Source organism: Aspergillus ambiguus (assembly GCF_047715705.1).
Source record: "Aspergillus ambiguus strain CBS 117.58 unplaced genomic scaffold BDV59scaffold_4, whole genome shotgun sequence".
Lineage (NCBI taxonomy): Eukaryota > Fungi > Ascomycota > Eurotiomycetes > Eurotiales > Aspergillaceae > Aspergillus > Aspergillus ambiguus.
Genome location: NW_027395517.1, coordinates 1,016,396 through 1,039,895, shown reverse-complemented (window position 1 = coordinate 1,039,895; position 23,500 = coordinate 1,016,396). Strand labels below are relative to the sequence as shown.

General features: G+C 55.0%; 9 protein-coding genes across 9 annotated transcripts; 6 read left to right on the top strand and 3 right to left on the bottom strand.

The window, feature by feature from the left end:
• The first annotated feature begins 1 nt into the window (after position 1).
• BDV59DRAFT_171562 (uncharacterized protein) lies at positions 2–1,175 on the top strand. Its single transcript, XM_073688584.1, has 3 exons — positions 2–136; positions 202–318; positions 405–1,175. The coding sequence occupies exons 1-3, from the start codon at positions 64–66 to the stop codon at positions 785–787; spliced, it is 573 nt and encodes a 190-aa protein (XP_073551557.1). The 5' UTR covers positions 2–63; the 3' UTR covers positions 788–1,175.
• A 33-nt stretch (positions 1,176–1,208) lies between these two features.
• On the bottom strand, positions 1,209–3,248 carry wetA (developmental regulatory protein WetA). Its single transcript, XM_073686658.1, has one exon. The coding sequence runs from the start codon at positions 3,068–3,070 to the stop codon at positions 1,448–1,450; it is 1,623 nt and encodes a 540-aa protein (XP_073551556.1). The 5' UTR covers positions 3,071–3,248; the 3' UTR covers positions 1,209–1,447.
• A 2,780-nt stretch (positions 3,249–6,028) lies between these two features.
• On the top strand, positions 6,029–7,487 carry BDV59DRAFT_114030 (uncharacterized protein). Its single transcript, XM_073686657.1, has one exon. It carries the CDS (start codon positions 6,239–6,241, stop codon positions 7,346–7,348), a length of 1,110 nt encoding a protein of 369 aa, XP_073551555.1. The 5' UTR covers positions 6,029–6,238; the 3' UTR covers positions 7,349–7,487.
• A 2,009-nt stretch (positions 7,488–9,496) lies between these two features.
• On the top strand, positions 9,497–10,189 carry BDV59DRAFT_171555 (uncharacterized protein). Its single transcript, XM_073688582.1, has one exon. The coding sequence runs from the start codon at positions 9,720–9,722 to the stop codon at positions 10,011–10,013; it is 294 nt and encodes a 97-aa protein (XP_073551554.1). The 5' UTR covers positions 9,497–9,719; the 3' UTR covers positions 10,014–10,189.
• On the top strand, positions 10,070–13,885 carry BDV59DRAFT_199141 (uncharacterized protein; the record flags this gene model as incomplete). Its single annotated transcript, XM_073693301.1, has 2 exons — positions 10,070–12,490; positions 12,551–13,885. The coding sequence occupies 2 exons, from the start codon at positions 10,070–10,072 to the stop codon at positions 13,883–13,885; spliced, it is 3,756 nt and encodes a 1,251-aa protein (XP_073551553.1).
• A 639-nt stretch (positions 13,886–14,524) lies between these two features.
• On the top strand, positions 14,525–19,140 carry BDV59DRAFT_210239 (WD40 repeat-like protein; the record flags this gene model as incomplete). Its single annotated transcript, XM_073695554.1, has 9 exons — positions 14,525–14,734; positions 14,841–14,967; positions 15,077–15,411; positions 15,870–16,377; positions 16,468–16,880; positions 17,245–17,465; positions 17,615–17,741; positions 17,852–18,169; positions 18,389–19,140. 9 exons carry the CDS (start codon positions 14,525–14,527, stop codon positions 18,812–18,814), a joined length of 2,685 nt encoding a protein of 894 aa, XP_073551552.1. The 3' UTR covers positions 18,815–19,140.
• Positions 19,141–19,189: 49 nt separating this feature from the next.
• Positions 19,190–20,949, bottom strand: BDV59DRAFT_171544 (TPR domain protein). Its single transcript, XM_073688581.1, has one exon. It carries the CDS (start codon positions 20,733–20,735, stop codon positions 19,290–19,292), a length of 1,446 nt encoding a protein of 481 aa, XP_073551551.1. The 5' UTR covers positions 20,736–20,949; the 3' UTR covers positions 19,190–19,289.
• Positions 20,950–21,038: 89 nt separating this feature from the next.
• Positions 21,039–22,282, top strand: BDV59DRAFT_199136 (SOS response-associated peptidase; the record flags this gene model as incomplete). The annotated part of the gene is made up of 3 exons (XM_073693300.1): positions 21,039–21,065; positions 21,117–21,633; positions 21,687–22,282. 3 exons carry the CDS (start codon positions 21,039–21,041, stop codon positions 22,280–22,282), a joined length of 1,140 nt encoding a protein of 379 aa, XP_073551550.1.
• A 55-nt stretch (positions 22,283–22,337) lies between these two features.
• On the bottom strand, positions 22,338–23,424 carry BDV59DRAFT_113956 (uncharacterized protein). The gene is made up of 5 exons (XM_073686656.1): positions 23,266–23,424; positions 22,805–23,202; positions 22,669–22,748; positions 22,587–22,617; positions 22,338–22,533 (listed from the first exon to the last, which is right to left on the bottom strand). Exons 1-5 carry the CDS (start codon positions 23,359–23,361, stop codon positions 22,467–22,469), a joined length of 672 nt encoding a protein of 223 aa, XP_073551549.1. The 5' UTR covers positions 23,362–23,424; the 3' UTR covers positions 22,338–22,466.
• Positions 23,425–23,500: the final 76 nt, after the last annotated feature.

The window sequence follows — 23,500 nt, the reverse complement described above, 5'->3', positions numbered from 1 at the left end:
TCTCCTCCGTCCATCTTCCTCCCCTCCAACGATTATGCCCTCGACCACCCCCTCTGCATATCAATGAGTCCGATCAACAGTCTGTGGTTTAAGTGGAAAAGCCTGCGATTGCCGTGGCGAAAATCCTTCCTCGTCGGTATGTCTGTTCCCTCGTGGTGTCGAGTGTCGCGGCGCGAACAAAAACTGACCTTCTCCATCCAGGCACCGACCTCGCTGGAAACACATACTGGGAATTCAAAGATGCGCTGAATGCCGGGCGGTTCCGTCGGATTGTCAAGTTTAGCCCCAAGACTCACTATGCGGACGTTCAAGTAACCCGTAAGTTCCCAGCGCGGTCGTGTACAAGGAACGGGAAGCGGGAAGAAATTTCCATACTCCAGGGCTAACACGGTGCATTCATCCAGCACAATGGCATCAGTGGCTTCGTTATCTCCGGCCAAACCCACCTTCGATCGAAGAACAGAAGAACGATCTCATCCGTCAAGCTCAGATTAAGCAGCTTGCTCGACTCGCCGATGAACGCTGGGCCAGCAAACCCTCCTATCTCGATAAACCACAGACGCAGTCGCCCGGCCCCGCCACAGGGACAAGTGATGCGACGCTGAATCCTCCGGTGAGACAGGAGAACGACGTGGCTACATCGTCTACCCCCGCCGATGCTGTACCGGAGTCGAAGACAGATGACAGCGCTCCGGCCAAAGACAAGGATCCGTGGGCGAAGGCACGAGGCGGTCCCAGTGAAAACTGGCAGCCAGAATCATGGGCGCCAAAGACTGCTCAGAGATGAAACGAGGGTAACCTGATAGAGTGATTACCCCGGACTGTCATGCAGGGCTCTTCTCCCTCGATCATATCAAAATGCCGATTCCCCGAGAAGAGAACCATACCTGGGGTCTGATTGCAGGAAACCTAATCGAAGCCGGCTTTCGCGACAAGAGGATGACGTATCCGGACTTCACAGCATATGTCGAAATGTCCAAACATCACGTCTATCCCTTTGTTGTCCCGAATTAATAATGTCTTGCATCCACAGGTGGTTATGTATATTAGATATGTGTACTGTATGCTTTTTCTCTGTTCTATTACACTGGTCCTTATGAATTTCAATGTCCCAATTATGAAGACAGACATCATCTCATTTTACGATAGTCTAGAAACAATTTCCTATAGAGTTACATAAAGATCATGTTTCAGATTTAGCTGGATTATAGTGGATTAATTAGTCATGCGAGTATAGCTTTATATCTAACACAGATCTAGAATTTTGGATCATCCAACTCCGGTCCAACCATTTTGACAGAACTTGAAAAAGAAGAGCAGAAGCCCAAACACCAAAACGACCCTTGCCAGGATTAGAGGTATATAGCAAAGCCAAATGGCCGACCAAGATGCAAAACATAGATAATACAAAAACAGACATAGTACAGGTGTGGTGTAGGTGGGCTGTTCAACACAGAACAGCCTCAAGAGCATCGACATCCCCACCGGCTTTCCGCACTGCCTGCAAGGCAGCCTCACTCAGCTTGCGCCGTCTATCACGGGCTTCCTGCTCGCGGCGAGCTTTCGTTTTCGAGCTGCCGCTGGGAGCGACTCCGGTGAGGATCTTCTTGCTGTCATTCGGGGTGAAGTTGACGAATGACACAGTGACAGATTTGTTGCTGCCCTTGGGGCTAACCGAGGGGCCCTTGACGGGCTTGGGCGCACTCATGGAGTGGGACGAGAGCTTTCGACCGTTGGGTCGGCGTTGGGACATCTTCATGGCAGCCCCGTTCTTCGGGGAGCCACCGGCCCGGGGAGAGAGAGACGGGGACCGAGAGGTCGGGATATGGGTATGGAATGCCGAAGAGTCAACGTATTTTTGCGAGGGCATGGGGGCGTGGTTGTAAGTGTGGGTCTCCTGGGTGTTGGGAGCTGAGGACATGGATGAGTGGAAAGATGAGTTGGACATGTCGAATTGCGTCGGGTCTAACTGAATCATGAGACCGCCTTGCAGCATGTCATGCTGGCCGTTGGCATTCTGCATGGGCTTCTGTGGAGCCATCTGCGGGTAGGAAGGTTGGCGCTGGGCCACGCGAGAAGTCATTGGAGACCACCATGCCTGAGCATCTTGGCTATGAAGATCAGGAGTGAAAGGGATGGCAGGGGTCCCGAACGAATCAGAATGCCACGAGGACATGGACTGAGGATCGGAGGAATGCGGGGAGGAAAAGATGTCGTCGGCCGATGGGGGACTCGAGGTCAAGGCAGAGTTATTCGAGTGGCTCAGGTATCTCTGCTGCTGCCGGGCCAGAGCTCCAGCAGACGGCGAAGGCATAGAGATTGCAGGAGAAGGGGTGAAGATGGTGGAATCAAAATGATGAGGCATTTCCGCTGAATCTCCAGAGGGATTCATGTGCGCAGCGGAGCCGTCAGCACCAAAGTTCTCGTGTTGGACAAGAATGTCAGAAGGTGGTGGTGATAGAGGCAAGCGGTCATCCGGATTGCGATAGTTGAAATGCTGAAAGCGTTGAGCCCAAGCTTCGGGGTACGCCATTCTATGTTTTTGAAGCTGAGACGAGCGAGTCAGGCTGGGAGAGAAACTTTGTTTGCGCAGCAGAGAGCGGCGATCATTAGGTTCACGATGACGACGGATAGACTTTGGTGTGACCAAAGCACTCTTAGCTTTGCGGCTCGGGGTAGCCGGGGGAGTCGATGGCGAACGGTGTTCAGTAGGGCCGTTGGCCACAGTAGAAGCTTCAAGGTTGGTACTCAGGTCTTCTGAAACAGCCGGGGGGTGCACGTCGTCTTGAAGAGCAAGAGGGGTGTGCTGCTCAGCGGAAGAGACAGCCTCTTGCGGCACACACCAGAGATCTTTACCCCAGGACTGAGGGGATTGATTGGGGGCCTTGGAAGTGGAGAGGGTGGGAGAATGGTCGCCACAATCGCTTGATAGTGAGTCAAGCGAGAATATTTGGTCAAGGTCGTTCGGGAATGAAACGTCTTTGTTGGCACCATCAGGATTGGCCGAATCCATGTTGACGTACTGATTGAATAAATCATTGAACGAATGGTCGAACGGTTGGGCGAACATGGTGACGGTGGTTGTAGGGCTTTCCGTTTCCGGAGACAAAGAGAGAAGCTGCCAACGACCGGCCCAACTGTAGCAGACAGAGTGCAATCTGATTGGCGACGGAGGTCGCAGGTGTCAAAAGTCTGGGTCAAAGGAAAGCTCGGAAAGCAAGCCGGCGATCCGTCAATGGGTATGGGGGAACGGGTGACGAAGGGATGGCCCGTGTAGGAACCGTTTGATAGATTGTCAATCGAAGAAAACACTGCAGAAGATGCAAAGAAGACAAAGCAAACAAACAACAGACAGAGGGCTGTATTTGAATTGTCGCGACAGCCCTCCAGCCTCTAGGATTCTGTGCGCATTCCACCTGCTCTAAAGATGGCTAAGGAATGCGCCCTAGGAAACGGGGAGGGCCCATCATGCCTTGATCGATGGCTTGGAGGGTGCTTCACAGGCTATCGCTACCAATCAAACCAGACAGAGAGCTGGGTGGCTGATTGGAATCTCCATTCTTCGTCCACCCTCTCCATTCATAGCGTGCTCGGGGTTCCAGATGGCCACCCGCCGGAATGCAACCTTCACTATGCCAGAAACAGAGACACCGCCCATCAGCAGGACAGGCAGAGGCGGGTCCTGGGGAAGCAGTTGAATGCCAGTCCAATGATAATGGAATCTTCCTTTGAGATCTTGCCTGTTTGACAATGGGTGGGAAAAGGTTGGCCGGAACGAGGCAGTATAGTGGCTTATTCAGCCTCAATGGATGCCCATGAATGGCTGATCAAAAGTACGCCTGGCTGGCGACAAATTGTCATACCCCAGTGTAAGCGTCATGGTGGAAAGCCGGCTCATCCCAAGCCAAGATCTACTGTAGGATTGTCGGCATCATGATCCACCGTAGTCGAGGCCTATCCATATCTCTCATCCACTGCCTATGCCTCTTTTTCCCTTGAACACCTCTCCCGCCATGACTCCTGGTGGAGCCAACGTTGGTGGGATGTCCCGAGCAACAACGTTGATAAGCCAGTTGGAATGGATATCGGAATGCCAGGGCTGGGAGGAATGCACGCCCCCAACAACAATGAGCCAACAAGGGGATGGCATTTGAAGAAGAAAATCATTGCAATTCTGCTTTTTGCACCCAAATTAGCAATTGACTTTTGAAAGAAATTTTGACAAAGGATCTGCAGGGGACGTTGCTTTGCTTCGTTTAAGCTTCTATAATTATCTCACTTTACACGCAAGATCTACCACCCGTTGAAAGGGTCCCTCGCGAGAGTATGCAAGGATGTTTCTGGAATAGTACGGTCGGATAAGAAATCCTCCAGTCGATCATTTGTAAACCCGCCTGGGTCAAACCATGCTAAAGATAGCGAGACAACGCGACTTCTTTGTATCTGGATGAACATGAATCTTGTTAATCAATCGTATTAGCCCATTGAGGATAGGCCAGATTCCCTGGTGCATCCCACAACGGATATTATCGCCGAGTACTTCGTCTTTGAAGATTGTCATCATTGCCAGTTACCCGCCTGGGAGACGCGTGGGATTCAGGCACCAGGCCGGGATCCCCCACGAGTTTCTCTCCGAGCAACGATCATAATAATATCCATGGAATCAAAAGAAAGCAAACAAACAAATAATAACGAAGAAAAAGATGATAAAATTCCCGGAAGGAACCAGCAAGAGTCGTAAGTCGACCGGAAGCGGAAAACTGGTCCAGGGAGGACAGACATATCTGGGTTGACAAAGGGAATGGGCCTCCAATCCCTACGACAAGAAAAGCCACAGGGAAAAATCCCGGACCTTGTCCAGGCACATCGAGCAGATGTCTGCATTGGGAAAAGTCTGGTGATGGCTGGCGTAAGTGAAGGGAGGAGTGACATTCAGGAATTCAGATGTCCTCATCAACTGGTTGGATATATTGTTTGCCCAGAACACGACAAAAGGCCGTCTGAAGTTGCATTTTGGCTATTTGGCATTATTGGCTGGATCTGAAGGATCTGTGGAGTGCAATTAATATAGGAAGATTACTTCGTATAGGCATATGGTCAGCATACCAGATGAATCCCTGGATACGATGTACTGCGTAGAGCATCATCCGCTGGAATGGGCCTCGGTGCGGAAGAAGGAGATGTTCCGGAGATGACGTTGATTCGCCAGGGAAGCGAGGGAAAGAGCCGAAGGGGCGCTAAACCCGGCGAGGTAACCCGGAGATCGGCGCCGACCCGACGCTAGAGGAAGGCAATGCACGGCATGGCCGCAACTGGTCAGGTGCGAGTGGATGACGGAAATCTGACTACGCCGGGAGTCATCCTGACCTGCCTCTGCCTTGCCTTCTCTTCCCCTTCTCCTTCCCGAGTCACCAAGCACTTCCCATCTGTTGTTGCTTGCTCTATCTATCGTCTCCATTCGATCCACTCTTCGGAACCACTTATGTCAGTCTGCCTCTGAACTTGTTTCGGGGCATAACTGACGCATCACCATCCGACTGTTCTCTTACCCCTCGCACCCCCGCTACCTCCTCCCTCGGGTATATCCCACGCAAAAGGGGTGCGACTCTCGACGACCAGGACGATAGGCTCGAGGTCCTGGTTCAACTACGCTATATCCCTCCAAATCCGGTCGATTCCGATACCTCACGAGGCCAAGGCTGTGACCCGATCAAGGGATACGCAACGCGTCGGCCCATCGTCATCCTTACCCTTATCCGACTTCCATCGTTAAAGCTGCCGACTTTCTACAAACGCTTCTACAGCATTTATGTATAACGTCAAGGGAACCATCAACATTAGAACCATCTCGATACAACGGAGCGTCTCCCGGAAGTGTTCGCTACGGGACTCCCGAAACCGTCCGATCACCATCATCTACAATCATCCAATCTACCGATTTTCGAAATAAGCGTGAATATGAACCCACTATTTTATCTCGTCGAGGATGTCCTCGTCGGCCTTCACTAAGTGAAAGCCCCTTTCACACCTGTGCTTCATCATGGACTCCTTCCTGGTTCCTGGGGGCCTTCGAAGCCATTTTTTCGCGATCGAAAACACAAAACCCGGTTATTCTTCGAAATATCCTATCTGAAAACATCTCATTTTACTCGCGTGGCTCGCAAAGTTTGCGCGAGTATATCATATCCGAATCCTTTTTGGAATCTTGGTTATCCTATCTATCACACCCATCGGCAGAATGTGTCCAGATCAAGGGCAACAGATCGCCACCATCGGCAACAAGCTTATCAACAAAAAATCGTGGGAGTCACTTTCGTCGACCTTCTCCAACCTCGAGATATCCTTCTCGCATGACAGTTGCTATGCCTCAGATGAGGTCTCTACCACGTCAACAAACCCAACGACCGTGGATACGTCGACCGTCTCGCCTTCGATTCATGCAGCTGAGGCAGCCAAACCTCCACCTTTAAAGCCGATTCTCAAGAGACCTTTTGCAGAAATCGAAGAAGACGAAGAGTCAGAATCTGGCTATACGTCTGGTCCATCCGCACATGAGTATGAATACGACGCTCTTTCGGATGATGACGATGATGTCTATTATGTTACTGCCTGGGACGAAGATTCCGATGCTTTCTCTGAATACTACGGCGAAGATGATGCGTTGGAGGATGATGGCTCGTTCATATCGTTTGAATCCACTGTTCGATTCGACTCGAACGTGCTGTATATCGATGCACCGCCGTCTTATGAAGATTCCACTCCCGGTCCCGAAATGACCTGCCATGAGATGATGGAACTTGCCCGGACATCCGGCAATTTGCCTAATGAATCGCCGTCTGGCGATTGCGAGGGCTATGGGGGATTCAGTGATTCTCCCAGAAACCTGTCGGAGGAGCATACCGATGACATCCTCGACCTTGACAAGCGCCTCTTCGTGGCCTACATGAACGGAATCGGCGAGATTCCGAATGCCAATTACAAGGAACGGCTACGTGACTTGGCTTACGATATCCAAATCGGCCAAGCCAAGTCACCGTACTTGGAAGCGGATAATGCATGTGGCGTGTACCTTGACCATGCCTTGAACCATGTTCTAGGCACGTTCCGCAGTGTTGTGGCCAAGGAGGAGCTTGACAGGCTTGTCAACCTTAGTGAAGAAAAGGATGCGTCTGTGCAGGAGCCGGGCATCACCGAACGTCCCAGCCAGGACCTATTAAATCAGATCGGGAGTATCCTCTCGGAGAGGCTGGGTGGTGAAGCTGTCACCATTGGCCCTGAGGAGCTCGACTTTTTCGCCGGGGGTATTGCCTTTGCCATTCAAAACTGGCGATCGTACACGACACGTTGAGACGATTTACGACGGAATTTAAGAGTGCTCAGAAGGACTGGATTTACGAGCCACGCCTTTGGTTACTATGTTTTCCAGCGATTTAAAAGTGCGTTATAGCGGGGTTATTATATGCATAGTTATATTACAATGGACTAAGAACTTGAAAATCAAATGGGTTCCTTGTAGATTGTCAACGCTATAGCTAAGCTAGAGGACTTGCCCACTCCAGTCTACTGGACATAAGATAATGGCTCTTAAGCAAAATGGGCATCTCTGTGTATTCGTGAGGTAATGGGCCGCGCTTAGTTCATGCTCTTTACGGCGGTTGTGTCAGAATTCACAAAGGAGCACAGGTTACGGCTAAGATTAAGCTGCCTGTTTTGACATAGAGCGGAATTCCGACCTGCGTATGTTGAAGGAGCTACGGAGCATGCCTCGACCGGACTCCACCCCACACCCGAAACAACCAATTTTCGCCGCATATGATACATACCCCTGCTAGTTCGATGCACCAAGAGGGGGTTTGACATCTCGGTGGACGTGCAGGATCCCATCCTGAAACATGGGGACGGCAAAAGTGCCGATATCCAACACGGCGGATTGGCCAATGCGTTGGAGGTTGTCGATTCCGAGTCTTAGGTCCAGGGGGTTTTCTTCCTCTACTGCGTACGTCGGATGTTTCTGCAACAGCGCCGTGCCATGCCTATCCGGGATCATCCTCGCAGGCGCTCTGGGCATAGGATGCTGATGCAGAGGGGCGACGGGACGAGGCAGGATCCGATCGTTCGCACACTCCGACCTAACGGGTAAATTCTCCTCGAGGGGTTCCACCTCTGCCCAGGTCGTTACCGGTACGGAGTCTGGTGTACGCTTCTAGGGAGGCGGCTGCAGTACTTAGACAACCTTGCGGAGAATTTGCCAACTTAGTTCCAACTTCCGTATCCACCGGATCAACGGGTACGGCCAAGGAGAGGATTCGGGGGCGGAAGTCGATAGAGGGCCGCGGGAGGGTAGCAGGAAGCCGTCCCGCGCGCCGATCCTGATATCTCGACCGTTGAGAATCGGGTGACAGGTCGGCTGGGGGGATGTTTTGTGTTTGATATTCATCACATGTGGCGTTGGACTGGGGAGCGGGAGGGGAAAACCGTTGGAGGAGGTGCATCTGCCTACGGAGTTAAGAGGGGACGTAGGGATGTGTTGCAGGAAGTTGTGGCTCCGAAGGCACATCTGAACTGTATGGTCAGCAGGGGGATGGCACCAATGTATACACTGTAGGTACTCGTGGGAGTGGTTGCTGGGATGCGGTCCTCCGTACTCGGTAGTTATGCAATCGAGTTGGAGATAGTACAAATAGGAGGGATTATTTATCTGGAGGCAACGATACTCCGCCGGGGTTGGTCTGGTGGAGCCTGCAAGTCATCAGGGATGATGGCGGACTGCAGATGGACTGCGTCCGGATGGATGACTTGTCCTGACGGTGGCAAACCAGGGAGGGATACATCACGGGGATCATCAGAGAGGACTCTGTCGTGTTCCAGAGACACGATGAAGCTGAGTTCAGCTGGAGCTGAAGTAGGACCAATGGAGGTTGCCACAGGCTCATTTCCGATCGATTTGTATGAATACTGAGTTGGGAGGAGTGAACCATGGTTGATTTCCCCGCCAATGCCAATGAGGGAAGAATGGTGTCTGACTCGCGATGGGACTATTGGATCCAGTCCACCATCGCAGGACGTAGGAGGACGTGAGGAGCAGACTGGTCGAATGGGATGGAAGAGATGCATGGATTCTCGTTTTCTATTGAGTCGGTGAGACTCCCTGCGGCGTACGTCTACATCCAGAGTTGTCCTCCGTCACCAAGAGTATGGCAAAGAAGAGTCTGCGTGGATCGGCACGATGTCGATCGTGCAAAGTCCGAGTTCAACACTCGCAGTGCGCAGATAGTATCTAGGAGGATAGAAAAGAGGGACGAGATTCTTGTTCAGTATCTGGATCCTTCTTCATCCTTCTTCATGTAGCGTCCTCTATAGAAACCACTACGGATTGATGCTTCGTCTCCCTACTGTAATAACTCCTATTCCTCCGCCAAGTGGATCCAACTCAATAGTTACTTTGGATCGTCGTCGTCCTCTTCCTTTTTTTTTTCCCTCTTCCCCTTTCCCAGTCCACTCCCAGATCCATGGTCAATGGGCTGCTTATCCATCGCCTGCTCTGTCCTGTCGATCCTACAGGGAACTCGTGCTGGTGAAACTTCGGATCGACTCGTGGGCTGATGGCTTTCTCGCTCTCCACCAGAACCACCTGTTAGTCCTCCAAAAAAAAAGGGACGGATGCTCCACTTTCTCTTTCTCCTGATTCTGCAGTTGTAGTCTTTCCCCTTTGGACTGGGATGCGTAACTCTAGCATTCTTTCTTCTCTCTTTCTTTCTTTCCTTCTTCTCTATCTTTCTCCTCTCCCCTCCATCCTCTCCCTACGCATACTCACCCACCCGCAATGTTTGAATGCCATTGATCGCTGCAGCCTTTTTGTATTCCGTTACACGGGTGAGTGCCCCATGCGCTTGCGGTGCCTCCATCCTGCATCGCCTGCATCCTGTCGGACAAACGCCCAATGTCCTGTCAAAGAGAACCGGAATGGAAAGATTTACTCGACCAGTCACTCTAACCACTGGCTTGCAGGATGATCTAGCGCTCTTTCACTCCGCTTCATAAAGAATCCGACCCTCCTCCCTGGATCACCATGCAACAGCCCAGGGGCCCCGAATACTTCGAGCTGGGGCGGACTCTCTCGCGCTCGCGCAGCACCAGCATGTCCAGCGACTCGCAACTCCCTCGCATTCACCTGCTCACGCCGCCCCCCGTCAACCCCCCGCCGTCCTTTATCGCCCCCTCCGCCGCCTCCCAGATCATCACCGCCGACCAGGAATTCAACACCGCCGACTTTGTCGCCGCGGACGACCACGATGGCGCCTCGGCTTCCGCCATCGTCACGCCGCCCGCCCTCTCCGCCCTCAACGGTTTCCTGGACCATCTGCTCTTCAACATTCTGGCCACCGCCAAATCCACCCAGTTAACCTCCATCCGCCCCGCGCTGGCCGAGGTGCTGAAACCGCGCCTCGCCAAGGAGGTCGTCTCGGCCGCCGACGAGGAGCTGTCCGAATATATGGGCGGCCCTGAAGACGAACAGGTCGAGTTTGGCGGTAGCCAATCCCAGAACTCCGATTTCGACCTGATTCGCTCGTGGAAACTGACCCGTCTGCGGTGCATGGTCTACACGCGACTGGGCGACATGGAAGAGGACGACGAGGAGGAGTATATCGCACAGGACGGGCTCGCCGACGATGACGGTCTCTCCCAAAGGTTCTCCAGCTATGTGGGCAACATCACCCCCGCGGCCGCCATCTTCATCACCTCCATCATCGAACACATCGGCGAACAGGCTCTGGTGATTGCGGGCGAGACCGCGCGGTCTCGACTGGCCGCCAAAGCCGCCAACGGCGTGGACGCAGACGCCGACACCGCACGGGCGACTATGGATCGCTTGGTCGTGGAGGACCTGGACATGGAGAAATTGGCCCTGAACCCGACCCTGGGGCGGCTCTGGAGAACGTGGAGAAAGCGCATTCGCAACCCGAACATGTCTCGGGGTCTCTCCCGAGATTCGGTCTACCGACGGGGGACCATCGGTGCCTTCTCCTCCCTCAGCCAGAAGAGTAGCATCAATGCTATTGACGAGCTCATTTCGAGCGCCGCGGGCACTCCAGTCACCGAGACGCCCCCTGCAGAACTCGACCCGGCCTCCGTTCCCCTCCCAATGAACGAACATGACGTCGAGGAAATCCAGAACCCGGCATTCGCGCCGGATGCGGAGGGCGCCGAGGTGGTCCAGACGATGGAGGCTGTTGTCGCGCACAAAGTGCGCCCCCACAGTCTCATGGTCCTCACCTTGCCCTCCCCCAGGTCCCCTTCCTCGAGCGGAAGCACCCCGTCCCCTATCACACCGAACTCTGCCAGTGGTTCCAAACCCACCCGTCACGTCCGGTCAAGGTCGTTGCCGAACGCTTCTTATGACGTGGAGACACCCCCCGAAGAGCAGATCGCTGAGCAACGGCCTTCCCCCACCGCTGAAGAACGACAGCAGTTGGAGACAATGTACGAACATGAAGAGGACGACGTCCGTGTGGTTGACGGTAAAGTTGTCGCCATCACCCCTGCTGTGGAACCGGAGCGTGCGCATTCGCCGAAGGAAGACAAGACCGCCAAAGGGTTGCCGGAGGGCTTGCTGGAAACGACGGAGAGGTCTTCGGTATCGGCGGCGTCGATGGAAGTCGTCACGAGCCAGGCCAGCAGCGGCCGCGACTCCTCAACGTCGGTCAGCGACAGAGTCCACGCCGACACCGATGCAGAGATTCTGGAAGGACAGGGCATGGCGGAGAAGCCAAAACTGTCAACGGTGCAGCGGCCGAAACGGAAATCGAGCAGGCTCGCACCAAGCGTTGATTGCGCGCCGCAGGCTGTGTCGGAAGATGACTCTCCGAGGCAAGGGGGTTCCGCATCTGTGAAACCGGCTTCTCACACTGAAGTCGTACAGGAGCCAGTCGCGGATACTACTACAGAACCCCAGGCCCCCCAAATCCTGCCCGCTGCCGATGAGACGAAGCTGGAAGACACTCCCAGACCGGTCTCTGCCTCTGGCGAAAGCAGCCGCTCCGACAAGTCACGCCCCCGTTCTAGGCCGAGCCCTTTGCCGTTGGCCACCGGCGGAAGCCAGCATCACTACGGCCGTTCCAGCGCTGGGTCGTCTGCGAGTTCTGCGACCGAGCGGGCTGGCGTCCAGCGGTTATCAGGGAAGGCCCCGCCTTCCGCCACGTCCACCAGCTTCCCGAAATCTCGTCGGTCTGATAGCTTCAGTAGCAACCGGGAGAAGCGTCCGGTGACTGCCGGCTCTACTACCTCGCAGGTGTCGAGCAAGCTGAAAGGCCTCATAAATCGACCCCCGGAGTCGGGATCGTTCCTGGTCCGGAGCTCGTCCGAGATCAGTCGAGCATCTGCTGTTACGGGTGATTCCATGCATGATGATAAGTCGGGGCTGGATGAATTGATCCGCAGCGAGGAGACAATCCATTACACCCTGACCCCTAGAAGCATGAGGGAAATGGAGGTAAGTTCCGTCGCCGATGGTCATTGAACACACCCGCAGGATGACTAACATTCATTCTAGGATCCTGAATCGCCTCGTTGGCATACCCAGCGGTCGAGCACCGCAGATCTGGCCGATTTTCTGAAGAACACCGGGCCCCCTGGCGAGCCTGCTGGGCGCCCTAGAACTTCCAACGCTTCCAAGGCGGCTGCCGGGTCCAAGTCTCCGCAAAAGAAGCATACTCCTATCCAGATTGCCTCTCCAAGTCCGCAGCAGAAGTCTACTGCTGGACAGGCTCGTGATGCTAAGGCCAGTGTTGGATCGACCCGCGAGTTCGCCAACTTCCTCAAGTCCAGTAGCCCGGCCGGCCCTCCCACCGGCGCCCCGAATGGGGCCACAAAGACATCTCGCTTCCGTCGGTTCTCTGATGCCGCTGAGTTGTCCAAGAAGTTCACGAGACCTGCAAGTGGCGCCCCAAGCGCACCTCGAACCACCGGACCGCGCCCACAAGCTCGTCCGGCTGCTATCCCCCGAGAGGACTCGGCGGATCTGATTGACTTCATCCGCGAAGGTCCTCCAACCCCGGGAGGCCATCGCATCCCCCGCACTGTCGCACCGTTCCGGGATACAATGGACTCGGATGACCTCGAGTCTCTCGAACCTTCTAGCACCGCTGCCAGCACGCATGAGGGCTCCATGGCAACCAAGTCCACTGGGTCCCGCACTGGCCTTCTGGAATCAACAAACCGCACGAGTCTCCAAGCGAGCGGGCCAGTGCCTAAAACCAATCCCCCTCCGGTGGGCACGTCGAACGGCCCATTCCCCGCGCGGAAACAAAGTCGTGTTCCGGATCCGTATGCCATTGATGACTTGGATGATGACCTAGACGACGACGAACTCGAGGAGCTTTTGGAAGCCCCGAAGCCGAAGCGTGAGGAGGAGAGCTTGATGGACTTCCTGCGCAACGTTCCACCTCCCGAATCGGAGGCTCTTCCGCAGCCCTTCTCGGTGAATGCACCCGCCGCGAGGAGTTCCCCCGGTGGCTTTGCAGGCGCCTCTTCTATAAAGGCCCGGCTCCTCCGCAATGCGTCCTCTGAGAAGACCCCATCCGCGAAGCCTTCCAGAACTTCGCTCCGCCAACCCGTGCCCCCACCGGAGCCCACTACAACAGCCACCTCTAATTATACACTGAAGACTGGCCCGGACAGGACGCCGGGGACTTTGCGCACCTCTCCCAGCATGCCGTCGGTCTCGGAAAGACAGACCGAGACCAGTGCGTTGGCAGATTTCCTCCGGAATACGGGACCCCCGGAGCCACCTATGCCTGCTCGGCAACCGCCTGTTGCTGGGGGCAAGATGCTGGACTCAAACAACATCTCTCGTCTTTTCGCGAGGCGCAAGAAAGTTGAGGTGTGAAGTCAGCTAGGCTTCTCGCCTCTGTAATTAGTTTCTTGCGAACATGATATTGCCGTAGGCGGCAAATGACCTACTTCGAGCGTTTCAAGCCACATCACGATGAATCCATGCTTGTTTTTATCTTCCACCTTGTTGCACTCTGGCGCTACATCCCCATCTACTTCTCTCGCTATATTTTCCTTGATTAGTCACGCTGTTAGTCACCGGGGGCACTTTGTTCCCGACGATACCTACCATGGCCTTCGCTTTACCATATTCCCCCTTGTGTTGTCCGTTTGCTTCTGTTGCCCTACAAATGGTGTGGAATTAGATGATGATTTAGACTTGGCCTTGAGTTTGGCGGTATTCTGGAAATCGTCCTTTGAGACAGGTAGCGAGCGATCAACTTCATTATACGTGATAAATTGGATTAATTCTCTAAGCCAGGTGACATCCGTAGCTCCCATGGTGTAAGTGTGAACAACGTACTGCCTAATCGGGCGCAGGATCACCCGTGACCGAGTCGTCGGAATATCGTTCCGCCGCCGGCCCGGCTCCCCTTGCGCGGCGTGGCATCAACTTTATACAGCCAACAGCTCCCAAGCTTCGTTACCACTTTGCAAACCTCCCCGTCGACCACCGTGGCAATTTCTATCGGCAATGGGGGCCTCCCGATTCACATTGAGGTCCGTCCTCTCGATCCTCCTGCTGTGTCTGGTCCAGATCTCCTCCGCCCTGAAGTTCGACCTGTCCGCCGTTAGCGGGAAGAACGAGCGATGCATACGCAATTTCGTCTACAAGGATCAGCTCGTGATGGTTACGGCTATAGTGAGCGGCCAGCGTGGCGATGGCCAGCTGGTGAACATGCACGTACGTGACGCCCGCTTGTTTGGGTCCCCTCGCCCGGCCCAACAACAAACGCAACCCATCTCACCTCGGACTTGATGTGCTGACTCCTGCCCCTTTCCGACCACAGATTAAGGACGCCCTTGGCAATGATCACGGCCGTCCGAGAGATATCGCCGGCGAGACTCGTCAGACCTTCACGGCTCCCGCGGACACGGCCTTCGATGTCTGCTTCGAGAACCAGCTCGTTTCGCGCCGTAAGTCGCCCCGTGTCTCGCCCCGCCTCGCCTAGCCCAGCATTGGACTGGAGTATCTTGGGTGGGAGAAGTTGAAATGCGGATGAGATGAGGTTCTGACGGCCAGCAGAAGCCATTGCCAACCCGTACCGCTCGATCGAGCTCGACGTCGACATCGGCGCCGACGCGCGCGATTGGTCCAGCATTCAGACTCAGGAGAAGCTCAAGCCCATCGAGACCGACCTCCGTCGTATCGAGGAGATGGTGCAGGAGATCGTCAGCGAGATGGAGTACCTCCGCGCGCGCGAGCAGAAGCTCCGCGACACCAACGAGAGCACCAACGAGCGCGTGAAGTTCTTTGCCTTCGGCACGATGGGCATGTTGATTGGTCTCGGGGCCTGGCAGGTTGTCTATCTGCGGGCCTACTTCAGGTACGTGGTTCCCCGTTGCGCATGGACTAGTATAGTGTTTGGGAGGCATGATGGCTGACTTGGTTGCGTGTTGCAGATCCAAGCATCTTATCTAGACGGCTGGGCTGGGTCGCTGGGTTTATGATGTCTCTGTTGGGTGTCTTCTGGCCTTACGTAGTCTCGGATGTCTTTCACGGTGCACTTGTTGAATATTATGATCCTATGATAACACCATGTCCAAATAGCGGAGCGATGTGTACGGAGTAATGTAGAGCAAGCCGGTCTTAATGCATGACTATGTTGATCCTGGCAATTGGAAGACATCGTAGAGAGGAAAGCCATCCTCACATGCGTCGGTTGTAATGCGTCTGTTTCGGTTGGTGTTTGGACGGTGCAAACGCCGCAAACACCCGACGAATCCTCCGGATGATGTCAATCCCGTCATGCTGAATTATTCATCGCATGCTTCCATCACCTTCACCCCATGCTCCAGGGTGACAATTTCCTCCCCAGAGCTTCCGCCCCCAACATCCCTTCAATCCCACCACCACCATGTCTGTCTCCCGCATGATCCCCCGCCTCGTGCGGACCCCCGCAACGCCCCTCGCCGTCCCTACCGCGCTGCGGCGCTCGTTCGGCAGCTCGGTTGTCCGAGCAAAGGACAATGAAGACGACGGCCGTCGAGGCCCGTCGGCGCCCTCGACGGCCCCCGCGTATCGCCAGAACCAGACCTCCAAGCCGCCGAACCAGTTCGTGCCCAATTCCACCTCCACCCTGACCGGCGACTACCCCAAGGTCGGCGAGAAGCCCTCGCCGCCGGAGCTCCTGAACTCGGTCGACCCGAACTACCGCCCGGCCGACCCGTACCCGGGCAAGGTGCAGCACTTCACCGGCGGCCGGCAGGAGCCCGGCGCGCAGAAGCCCGAGCTGGGCCTGGGCGAGATGGAGGGCATCACGTTCAAGGTGGAGCCGCTGCGGCGCGCGGGGGAGGATACGGCGACCATGCGCGCGCGGTTGCTGTGTGAGTGATCCCGCCCTTACCCGACCCTTTTACATGGACCGATTTGGCCGTACAAGACCAGAAAGGACGGGGCTAATCGAGTGCGCGCAGACCAGAGCCGCAAGCGCGGCATCCTCGAGTCGGACCTGCTGCTCTCTACGTTTGCCGACGTCTACCTGGCGCGCATGACGCACGAGCAGCTGCAGGAGTATGACCGCTTCCTGGACGAGAACGACTGGGACATCTACTATTGGGCGACGCAGGACGTCCCGGAGGAAGGCACCACGCCCGCCGAGGACACCCCCACGGAGACCTGGAAGCGCACCGGCGCCAAGAGCGGCGAGTGGCGCCAGACTGTTGGCGCCTTTAAGGCTGCGTACCGGCCGGTACCTACGCGGTGGGCTGAGTCGGAAGTGCTGAAGCTCCTGCGGGAGCATGTGCGTGATAACAGCGCTACTGGGTTCCATGCGGCGAAGAATAAGAAGACCGGGGGGAGTGGTTTGGGACGGATGCCGAATATCCAGGTGTTTGATTCATGAGGGGGTGTGGGTATAGACTGTACAGGTGTATAGCATGTATTATATTGGGTTTGGTATATGATGGACTTTTGTTTGTTTTCGTCGGTTGACTTTTGATAGCTTGTTTGGGACAGCGGTGGTCTTGTTTTGTAAAGGGATTAGGAAGTAGTATAGAAAGCCCTACGCCTGAGGCGTAGAAGCTATTGCGAATTTCACCATCATGACTTCTATAATGCTAGATGCTGCCTACCCATGAGGGACGTAGTATCCAGATACATAAGAGGTTGTATAGTTAGTTGGTAAGCATCACGTGACTCGCTTATGTTAGGGCTCCTCACGCACAACAAGCGGTACCGGCCACGCTAGTTAGGGCTTAGACGGCAGTCGCTGCTCCTCCATCTTCGAACGCTGTGATTTTATCCCCAGCCCAGAGTCAACGACAATTGCTCCGCCCGCTCATCCTCTCTCCTCTCGCGGTCGTCCCCCTTCCATCGTCTCCCAGACTCCGATCATGGCTGAGCAGCTGGTCCTTCGCGGCACCCTCGAGGGTCACAATGGCTGGGTTACTTGCCTGGCTACCTCTATGGAGAAGTAAGGGAATTCCGGATCCGATATACCCAAAACCAAATTGTTATCTTGAAGTTATGCAAGAGAAGAGGGGGGTTATCCCCCTTGGACAGCAACTCAAGGCTCTGGTGATTGTGGACAATTGGTTTCTGACATGGTCTTTCGATTTCTAGCCCCAACATGCTGCTCTCTGGCAGTCGCGACAAGAATCTGATCATCTGGAACCTCACTCGCGACGAGGAGCAATATGGTGTCCCCGCCCGCTCCCTTGAGGGTCACTCTCACATCGTTTCCGACTGTGTATGTGCCCGATGCCTGCCTCCCGACTGTTCTCGAAGCCGCATTCGACTGGCGCGCAAGACAAAATCCGTCTGTGAATGGGATCGGCTGACTGGGTCCTTTCTGTATAGGTGATCTCCTCTGACGGTGCCTACGCTCTGTCCTCCTCCTGGGATAAGTCTCTCCGCCTTTGGGAGCTCTCCAGCGGCCAGACCACCCGTACCTTCGTCGGCCACCAGAACGACGTCCTTTCCGTCTCCTTCTCCGCCGACAACCGCCAGATTGTCTCCGGTTCTCGTGACCGTACCATCAAGCTCTGGAACACCCTGGGCGACTGCAAGTTCACCATCACCGACAAGGGCCACACCGATTGGGTTTCCTGCGTGCGCTTCAGCCCCAACCCCCAGAACCCCGTCATCGTCTCCGCTGGCTGGGACAAGCTTGTCAAGGTGCGTCTTGAAGATTTTCCTTTTTCAGGTCGGATATCCGGTTGTCCAAAGGATGTTTGCATATTCTACGTATTTGCTACTTCAGAGCCTTATGGCCATGAGACAAAAAATCACCAATGCCTGATGGACACGGAGAAAAAAAATTTTCTTTTTTGTTTTTCGATCTCTTGGGAACATGCTGTTACCCTGTCGCCATGCCTCATACTGACATGCCCTTAGGTTTGGGAGCTCGCTTCCTGCCGTCTCCAGACTGACCACATCGGTCACTCCGGTTACATCAACACCGTCACCATCTCGCCTGATGGATCCCTCTGCGCCTCCGGTGGCAAGGACGGTGTCACCATGCTCTGGGATCTCAACGAGTCCAAGCACCTCTACTCCCTCCACGCCGGTGACGAGATCCACGCCCTCGTCTTCTCCCCCAACCGCTACTGGCTCTGCGCCGCCACCGCCAGCAGCATCACCATCTTCGACCTCGAGAAGAAGAGCAAGGTTGATGAGCTCAAGCCTGAGTACATTGAGAAGGGCAAGAAGAGCCGTGAGCCTGAGTGTATCTCCCTGGCCTGGTCTGCTGATGGCCAGACTCTGTTCGCCGGTTACACCGACAACAAGATCCGTGCTTGGGGTGTCATGTCGAGGGCATAGATGAGCGAAAGCGGCAAATGAAACCGTTGAGCGCGTCGTTGGTGAAAAGAGGAGGAGGGAAACGTTGAGAGAGGAAGATCAAACTCCACATGTTTTTATTTTTCCTTTTGATCCAACAAAAAAGGGCAGGCATTGGTTGGGATGTATGAGCCATGAGCAATGAAGCACCCCGGGCGTCTTCCTTAACCGGACCTCCCGGGGTTTTTCTGACATGTCTAGCTTACTCGATTCGCCATAGAATCCGAATGTCTGGAATCTTGTGAAGGATGGCATGCGATGTTCTAATACCATTTTTAAAAGACATAAAAAAATTCCTTTAAAATCACCTTCGTCCCGCGCCGATACTACGGCATACTACGGCATACCGATCAAGGTCTAGTTCCGTAAGCACTTATAGGATCGACGTGTTCCTGGTGAACCCGAAGTGGGATTGTCTCTATACTATCATACTGTACATGAGTCGGCTGGGCTGCGCTTATTTATTCTCCTTCAGCTTCTTCAGGGATTCCTCTGCTGCCTCGATTCCTTCGGGGTAGCCCAAAGCCTGAGCGTCAGACAGCGCTTTAGTGAACAACCTCTTCGCCTCCTCCTGCTTATTCTTGTCCGCGGCCAAGGTCCCAAGGTTATACGTTGCCACCGTGCTGGCAATATCGCAGTCCCAGTCCCTGACGGGAGGTTTGATCTTCGCAGAAACCTCAATGGCTTTCTGGGCCCATTGGCCCGCATTCTCAAGCATCTGGGTCCGCACCTTATCCGGTTCGGGCGCTTGAATGGGCTGATGGGTCCGGTTGGCCAGCACGCCTGAGATATCGCAGAGCAGGACGGCCTGCTTGCAGGTGGGGCAGTCACCGTCGTCGGCACGGGCGAGGTCCAGGGAGCGTAGGTACAGCGGGAGCGCAAGGTCAAACTTGCCCTGGGCTCTGTACGTATCCGCCAGCTCCGCCAAGGCGGTGCACATTTCACCCAGGTTCAGCCACGCGTCGTTATCCTTCGATCCCCCGCCGACGGGAAGACCTGCGGTCTGCCGGCGCTGCATCTCCTTCAGACACATCTCGACGGCGGCCACCTGGGCGGCCTCGGCCTTGGCGTCGTCCTGGATGTAATCGCTGGAGTACAGCTCGGCGAGCTTCATCTCGATGCCGACGGCCTTCTTCAGCGCCTTGTCGCGCTGGCGGTCCTCCCACTCGGCGCGCTGCTTCATCTGCTCCTGTAGGTCCAGCATCTCCGGGTCGGTGACCTCGACCTTCTCGGGCTGGTCCTTGGCCGCGAGACGTTCCTTCTCCCGCACCGCCGCCTGCTTCCGGCTGTCCTCGATCCAGTTCAGCGCCTCGGTCTTGGTGCGCTCCAGCACGTCCACCGCCGGCTTCACCAGCCCGGCCTTCTCCAGCATCATCGCCACCTGCAGCTTGATGCCCAGCACCTCATCCGAGAACGGATGCATGCCCATTTCGACCGCGATCCGCAGCGCCTCCTTGTAGGCCTTCAACGCCCGCGGCGGCTGCAGGTCCACCTCTGTGTAGTACACCGCCGTGCGCAGCGACGACTCGACCGGCGGCGGGAACCGTGAGTACTGCGGCGCCACCGTCGTGTACTCGACATAGGCGATGTAGGTGAAGATGGCGGTTGCGCCGGCCAGCGACAGGATCGCTACCGGCAGGAGAATCGGGTTCTTGCGCCAAATGCCCTTGGACGCTTCCTGGAACCCGCGTTTCATGCGCTGGAAGTAGCTCGACTGCCGCGTCTGCTGGAACGAAGAAGCATTGTGCGGTGTCAGGTGTGGTTTTCCGGGCGTCTGTAGGCTGTTTGGCCGGGGTCGGCTTATGGACCGTGTCGTCAATAGTCGCGGCTGATGGGGGAATAATGTGAGGTTGCGGGCCTTGAGGGTCACGGCGGTGACCCGCCGCGAGGCGGTAGTGAACATTATACGGGGTATTGGGTATGCTATTCAGTCAGCGACCGTCATGGAGGCGAGAATCGTTGGGATTGAGACGTGGGTGGGAGATGGTGGAATGGATGTGAAGAGGATCGTGATCGTGGTGGAAGCGCAAAATGAGAGGGATGTCCGGCCGGCTTTCCCCATTGGCCCGAGCTTCGCCTGCATATGACGTTGAGTCGAGTCGCGCTCTCCCTCGGACTTCTCTCTCCACGCTCTCCACGAGCTGGTCGGAGCCCTGGCAACGTCAGTCTCTTTATCCATTTCTTTTGGTCCGTTGACGGTGTCAGCATGTGTGGGCGATATGCAATGAGCGTGGTACGCATCCAAACCTCCTGACAACCGTCAGCCCGTGACTGACACTCGTAGCGCATGCCGTACGTGCGTCGCCGTCTCCAGGAGCGTGGAATGCAGGTAGATGAAGCGCCTGATGATGATGAAGTAAGAGAGACGTATAACTTTGCGCCTGGCTACAATGGTGCGGTGTATCGTGCAGCTCTACCCTCCCCTGCCGCCGAGCACGACGAGAGTGAACAGGCAGAACATGCCGACAAGACACCCCCCGAAACGAAGGCATCGGGTCAAGTAGGTCCGATTTATAAGCTTCAGAGCATGAAATGGGGCCTGGTCCCGTTCTGGACCAAGCGTCAGCCCGATTACGGATCCCTGATGCGGACGATCAATTGCCGGGACGACTCTCTCATGGAAGACCGAGGAATGTGGACGTCTATGAAGCGGAGGAAACGTTGCGTGGTGGTATGTGAGGGCTTCTACGAATGGCTGAAGAAGGGGCCCGGTGGAAAGGAGAAAATCCCTCACTATATCAAGCGCAAAGACGGTGACTTGATGTATTTTGCGGGTCTATGGGACTGTGTCTCATATGAAGGTATACCTGTCTTGCTTCTGCAGGTTGGTGACCTGACTGGGCTGACTGGAAAGGTTCCGATGACATGTTGTACACATACACGATCATCACGACGTCCTCGAATCAATATTTGAAGTTCCTCCACGACCGCATGCCTGTGATCCTGGAGCCGAACAGTGACGCGATGAAGACATGGCTAGATCCTTCCCGGACCACATGGTCGAAGGAGCTGCAGTCAATACTCAAGCCATATGAGGGCGAACTGGAATGTTATCCCGTGCCGAAGGAAGTCGGCAAAGTAGGGAACAATTCGCCGGACTTTGTCATTCCCCTCAAAGAGAACAAGGGAAACATCGCGAATTTCTTTGCTAATGCAAAAAAGAAGTCGGAACCAGTACTTCAGACTGAGAAGCAGCAGACTACCGCCAAACCAGGAGCCGGAGTCAAACGAGAGTATTCTCCCGAGGGCACCGATAACACCGGCACTGACGACCGGAAGAAAACCAAGACTGAAGGGGATACATCTTCGCCCAAAAGGGGTGGACTGGAACAGACTCCATCCAAGAAGCAGTCACGCAGCGCGACTCATAATCTAAGGAGCCCGAAGAAGACTGACAGTGCAAAGGCGTCGCATGGATCCCAGCCGATCACCAAATTTTTCGGAAAGTAATGTCTCACCAAACTGTATGCGCACTATCTATCTTATTGGGCCAGGGCTGGACCCTGATGCTATGATTTGATGATTAGGAGACTGTAACGAGGCGTTGCGGTATCAAATTACTGTCCAGCAGCTTGTTCTTAATCATATTATACAATTGGTATAATACAAACCACTCGTGCACAATATTGGAGCTTTATTTGTTTCCCTTCTCACGCAGTCTCTGTACTAGCTTCTCCCTTAGGAAAGGGCTCAACCCGAGGCTAGCCATGGTTAGCAATGCATCTTGAGACAGTCAACAAGTCGGGATACTTACATCCCGTCCCGAGTGATGATCCGATAGGTACCTGCGTGTGGTCAACTCCCGTCAGAGCAGATAGCAGTCAAAGGATCCATACCACTTGGCTGGTAATTCCCATTCTCTCCCACAAAGCTTCCGTCACCGTCAACCTCGAGACTCCCGAAGATATCCTCGGGCCTATATCCCAAGTTAGCGTTTGGCGTACATCACGCACACCACCTGCATTATCCTACCAAGCAATGCGTCCATATTCAGGGGGCCGTCTATTATCAGACAGATGGATCCAGCCTCCTCTACCCCCGGAGCCAGCCCCGCCTTGTCCACTGGCACCTCCACTGGAGTCCGCCGAACGTTGCCGTCTCCGCGCACGCGCGCCCGTCAACAGGACGCCTCCGGAGCTCAAATTAGCTCCAGCTGTAGAAACCATGACCTGCGCTTGGGAGATAGCATCTGGATCTCGGTACCCGTACTCCGAGGCCACCTCCTGCAATGTCTCCAAGAACTTCGGGTTCTCTCTGAACGAATCAGTGGTAGGAGGCAGTTTGGAGGTCACCCCGATCGACAGTTCGGGATTTGTCGGCTCCGATGGCAGCAGCGATAGAATATGGCTTCCGTTGGCCGGGAACACATACTAGAATAGAGTGTGTTAGTGCACAGAAGTATACAGAGCCCATCATGCGAGATGGTCACGTACGATGTGAGGGTGGCCTTCCAATGTCGACACCGAACGGAACGATGTCAACGTGCGAAATGCTGGGGCACGTAAGGTGAACGTCCTAGCAGCGAACATATTGGAGAGCGATGTTGCGACAGAACTGCAGCGTGAAGGGCATCAAAACGAAGCTCTTCAGATTGTTCCGATTTGGCTATGACGAGATGAAACAAACAGCGCAAACTCATGTGACCGCGCGCGTTTCCACCGCGGGCTT

What these genes read in the sequence shown, in the direction of transcription:
- BDV59DRAFT_171555 (XM_073688582.1), top strand. Translation starts at nt 9,720, where the DNA reads ATGCGTAACTCTAGCATTCTTTCTTCTCTCTTTCTTTCTTTCCTTCTT.
- BDV59DRAFT_113956 (XM_073686656.1), bottom strand. Translation starts at nt 23,361, where the DNA reads ATGTTCGCTGCTAGGACGTTCACCTTACGTGCCCCAGCATTTCGCACG. An exon ending in TGGAAGGCCACCCTCACATC is followed by an intron (nt 23,203 to 23,265) that starts GTACGTGACCAT and finishes ACTCTATTCTAG; the next exon opens with TATGTGTTCCCGGCCAACGG. An exon ending in TGGGAATTACCAGCCAAGTG is followed by an intron (nt 22,618 to 22,668) that starts GTATGGATCCTT and finishes GACCACACGCAG; the next exon opens with GTACCTATCGGATCATCACT.
- BDV59DRAFT_171544 (XM_073688581.1), bottom strand. Translation starts at nt 20,735, where the DNA reads ATGTTCACTACCGCCTCGCGGCGGGTCACCGCCGTGACCCTCAAGGCC.
- BDV59DRAFT_171562 (XM_073688584.1), top strand. Translation starts at nt 64, where the DNA reads ATGAGTCCGATCAACAGTCTGTGGTTTAAGTGGAAAAGCCTGCGATTG. An exon ending in GCGAAAATCCTTCCTCGTCG is followed by an intron (nt 137 to 201) that starts GTATGTCTGTTC and finishes TTCTCCATCCAG; the next exon opens with GCACCGACCTCGCTGGAAAC. An exon ending in TGCGGACGTTCAAGTAACCC is followed by an intron (nt 319 to 404) that starts GTAAGTTCCCAG and finishes GCATTCATCCAG; the next exon opens with CACAATGGCATCAGTGGCTT.
- BDV59DRAFT_114030 (XM_073686657.1), top strand. Translation starts at nt 6,239, where the DNA reads ATGTGTCCAGATCAAGGGCAACAGATCGCCACCATCGGCAACAAGCTT.
- wetA (XM_073686658.1), bottom strand. Translation starts at nt 3,070, where the DNA reads ATGTTCGCCCAACCGTTCGACCATTCGTTCAATGATTTATTCAATCAG.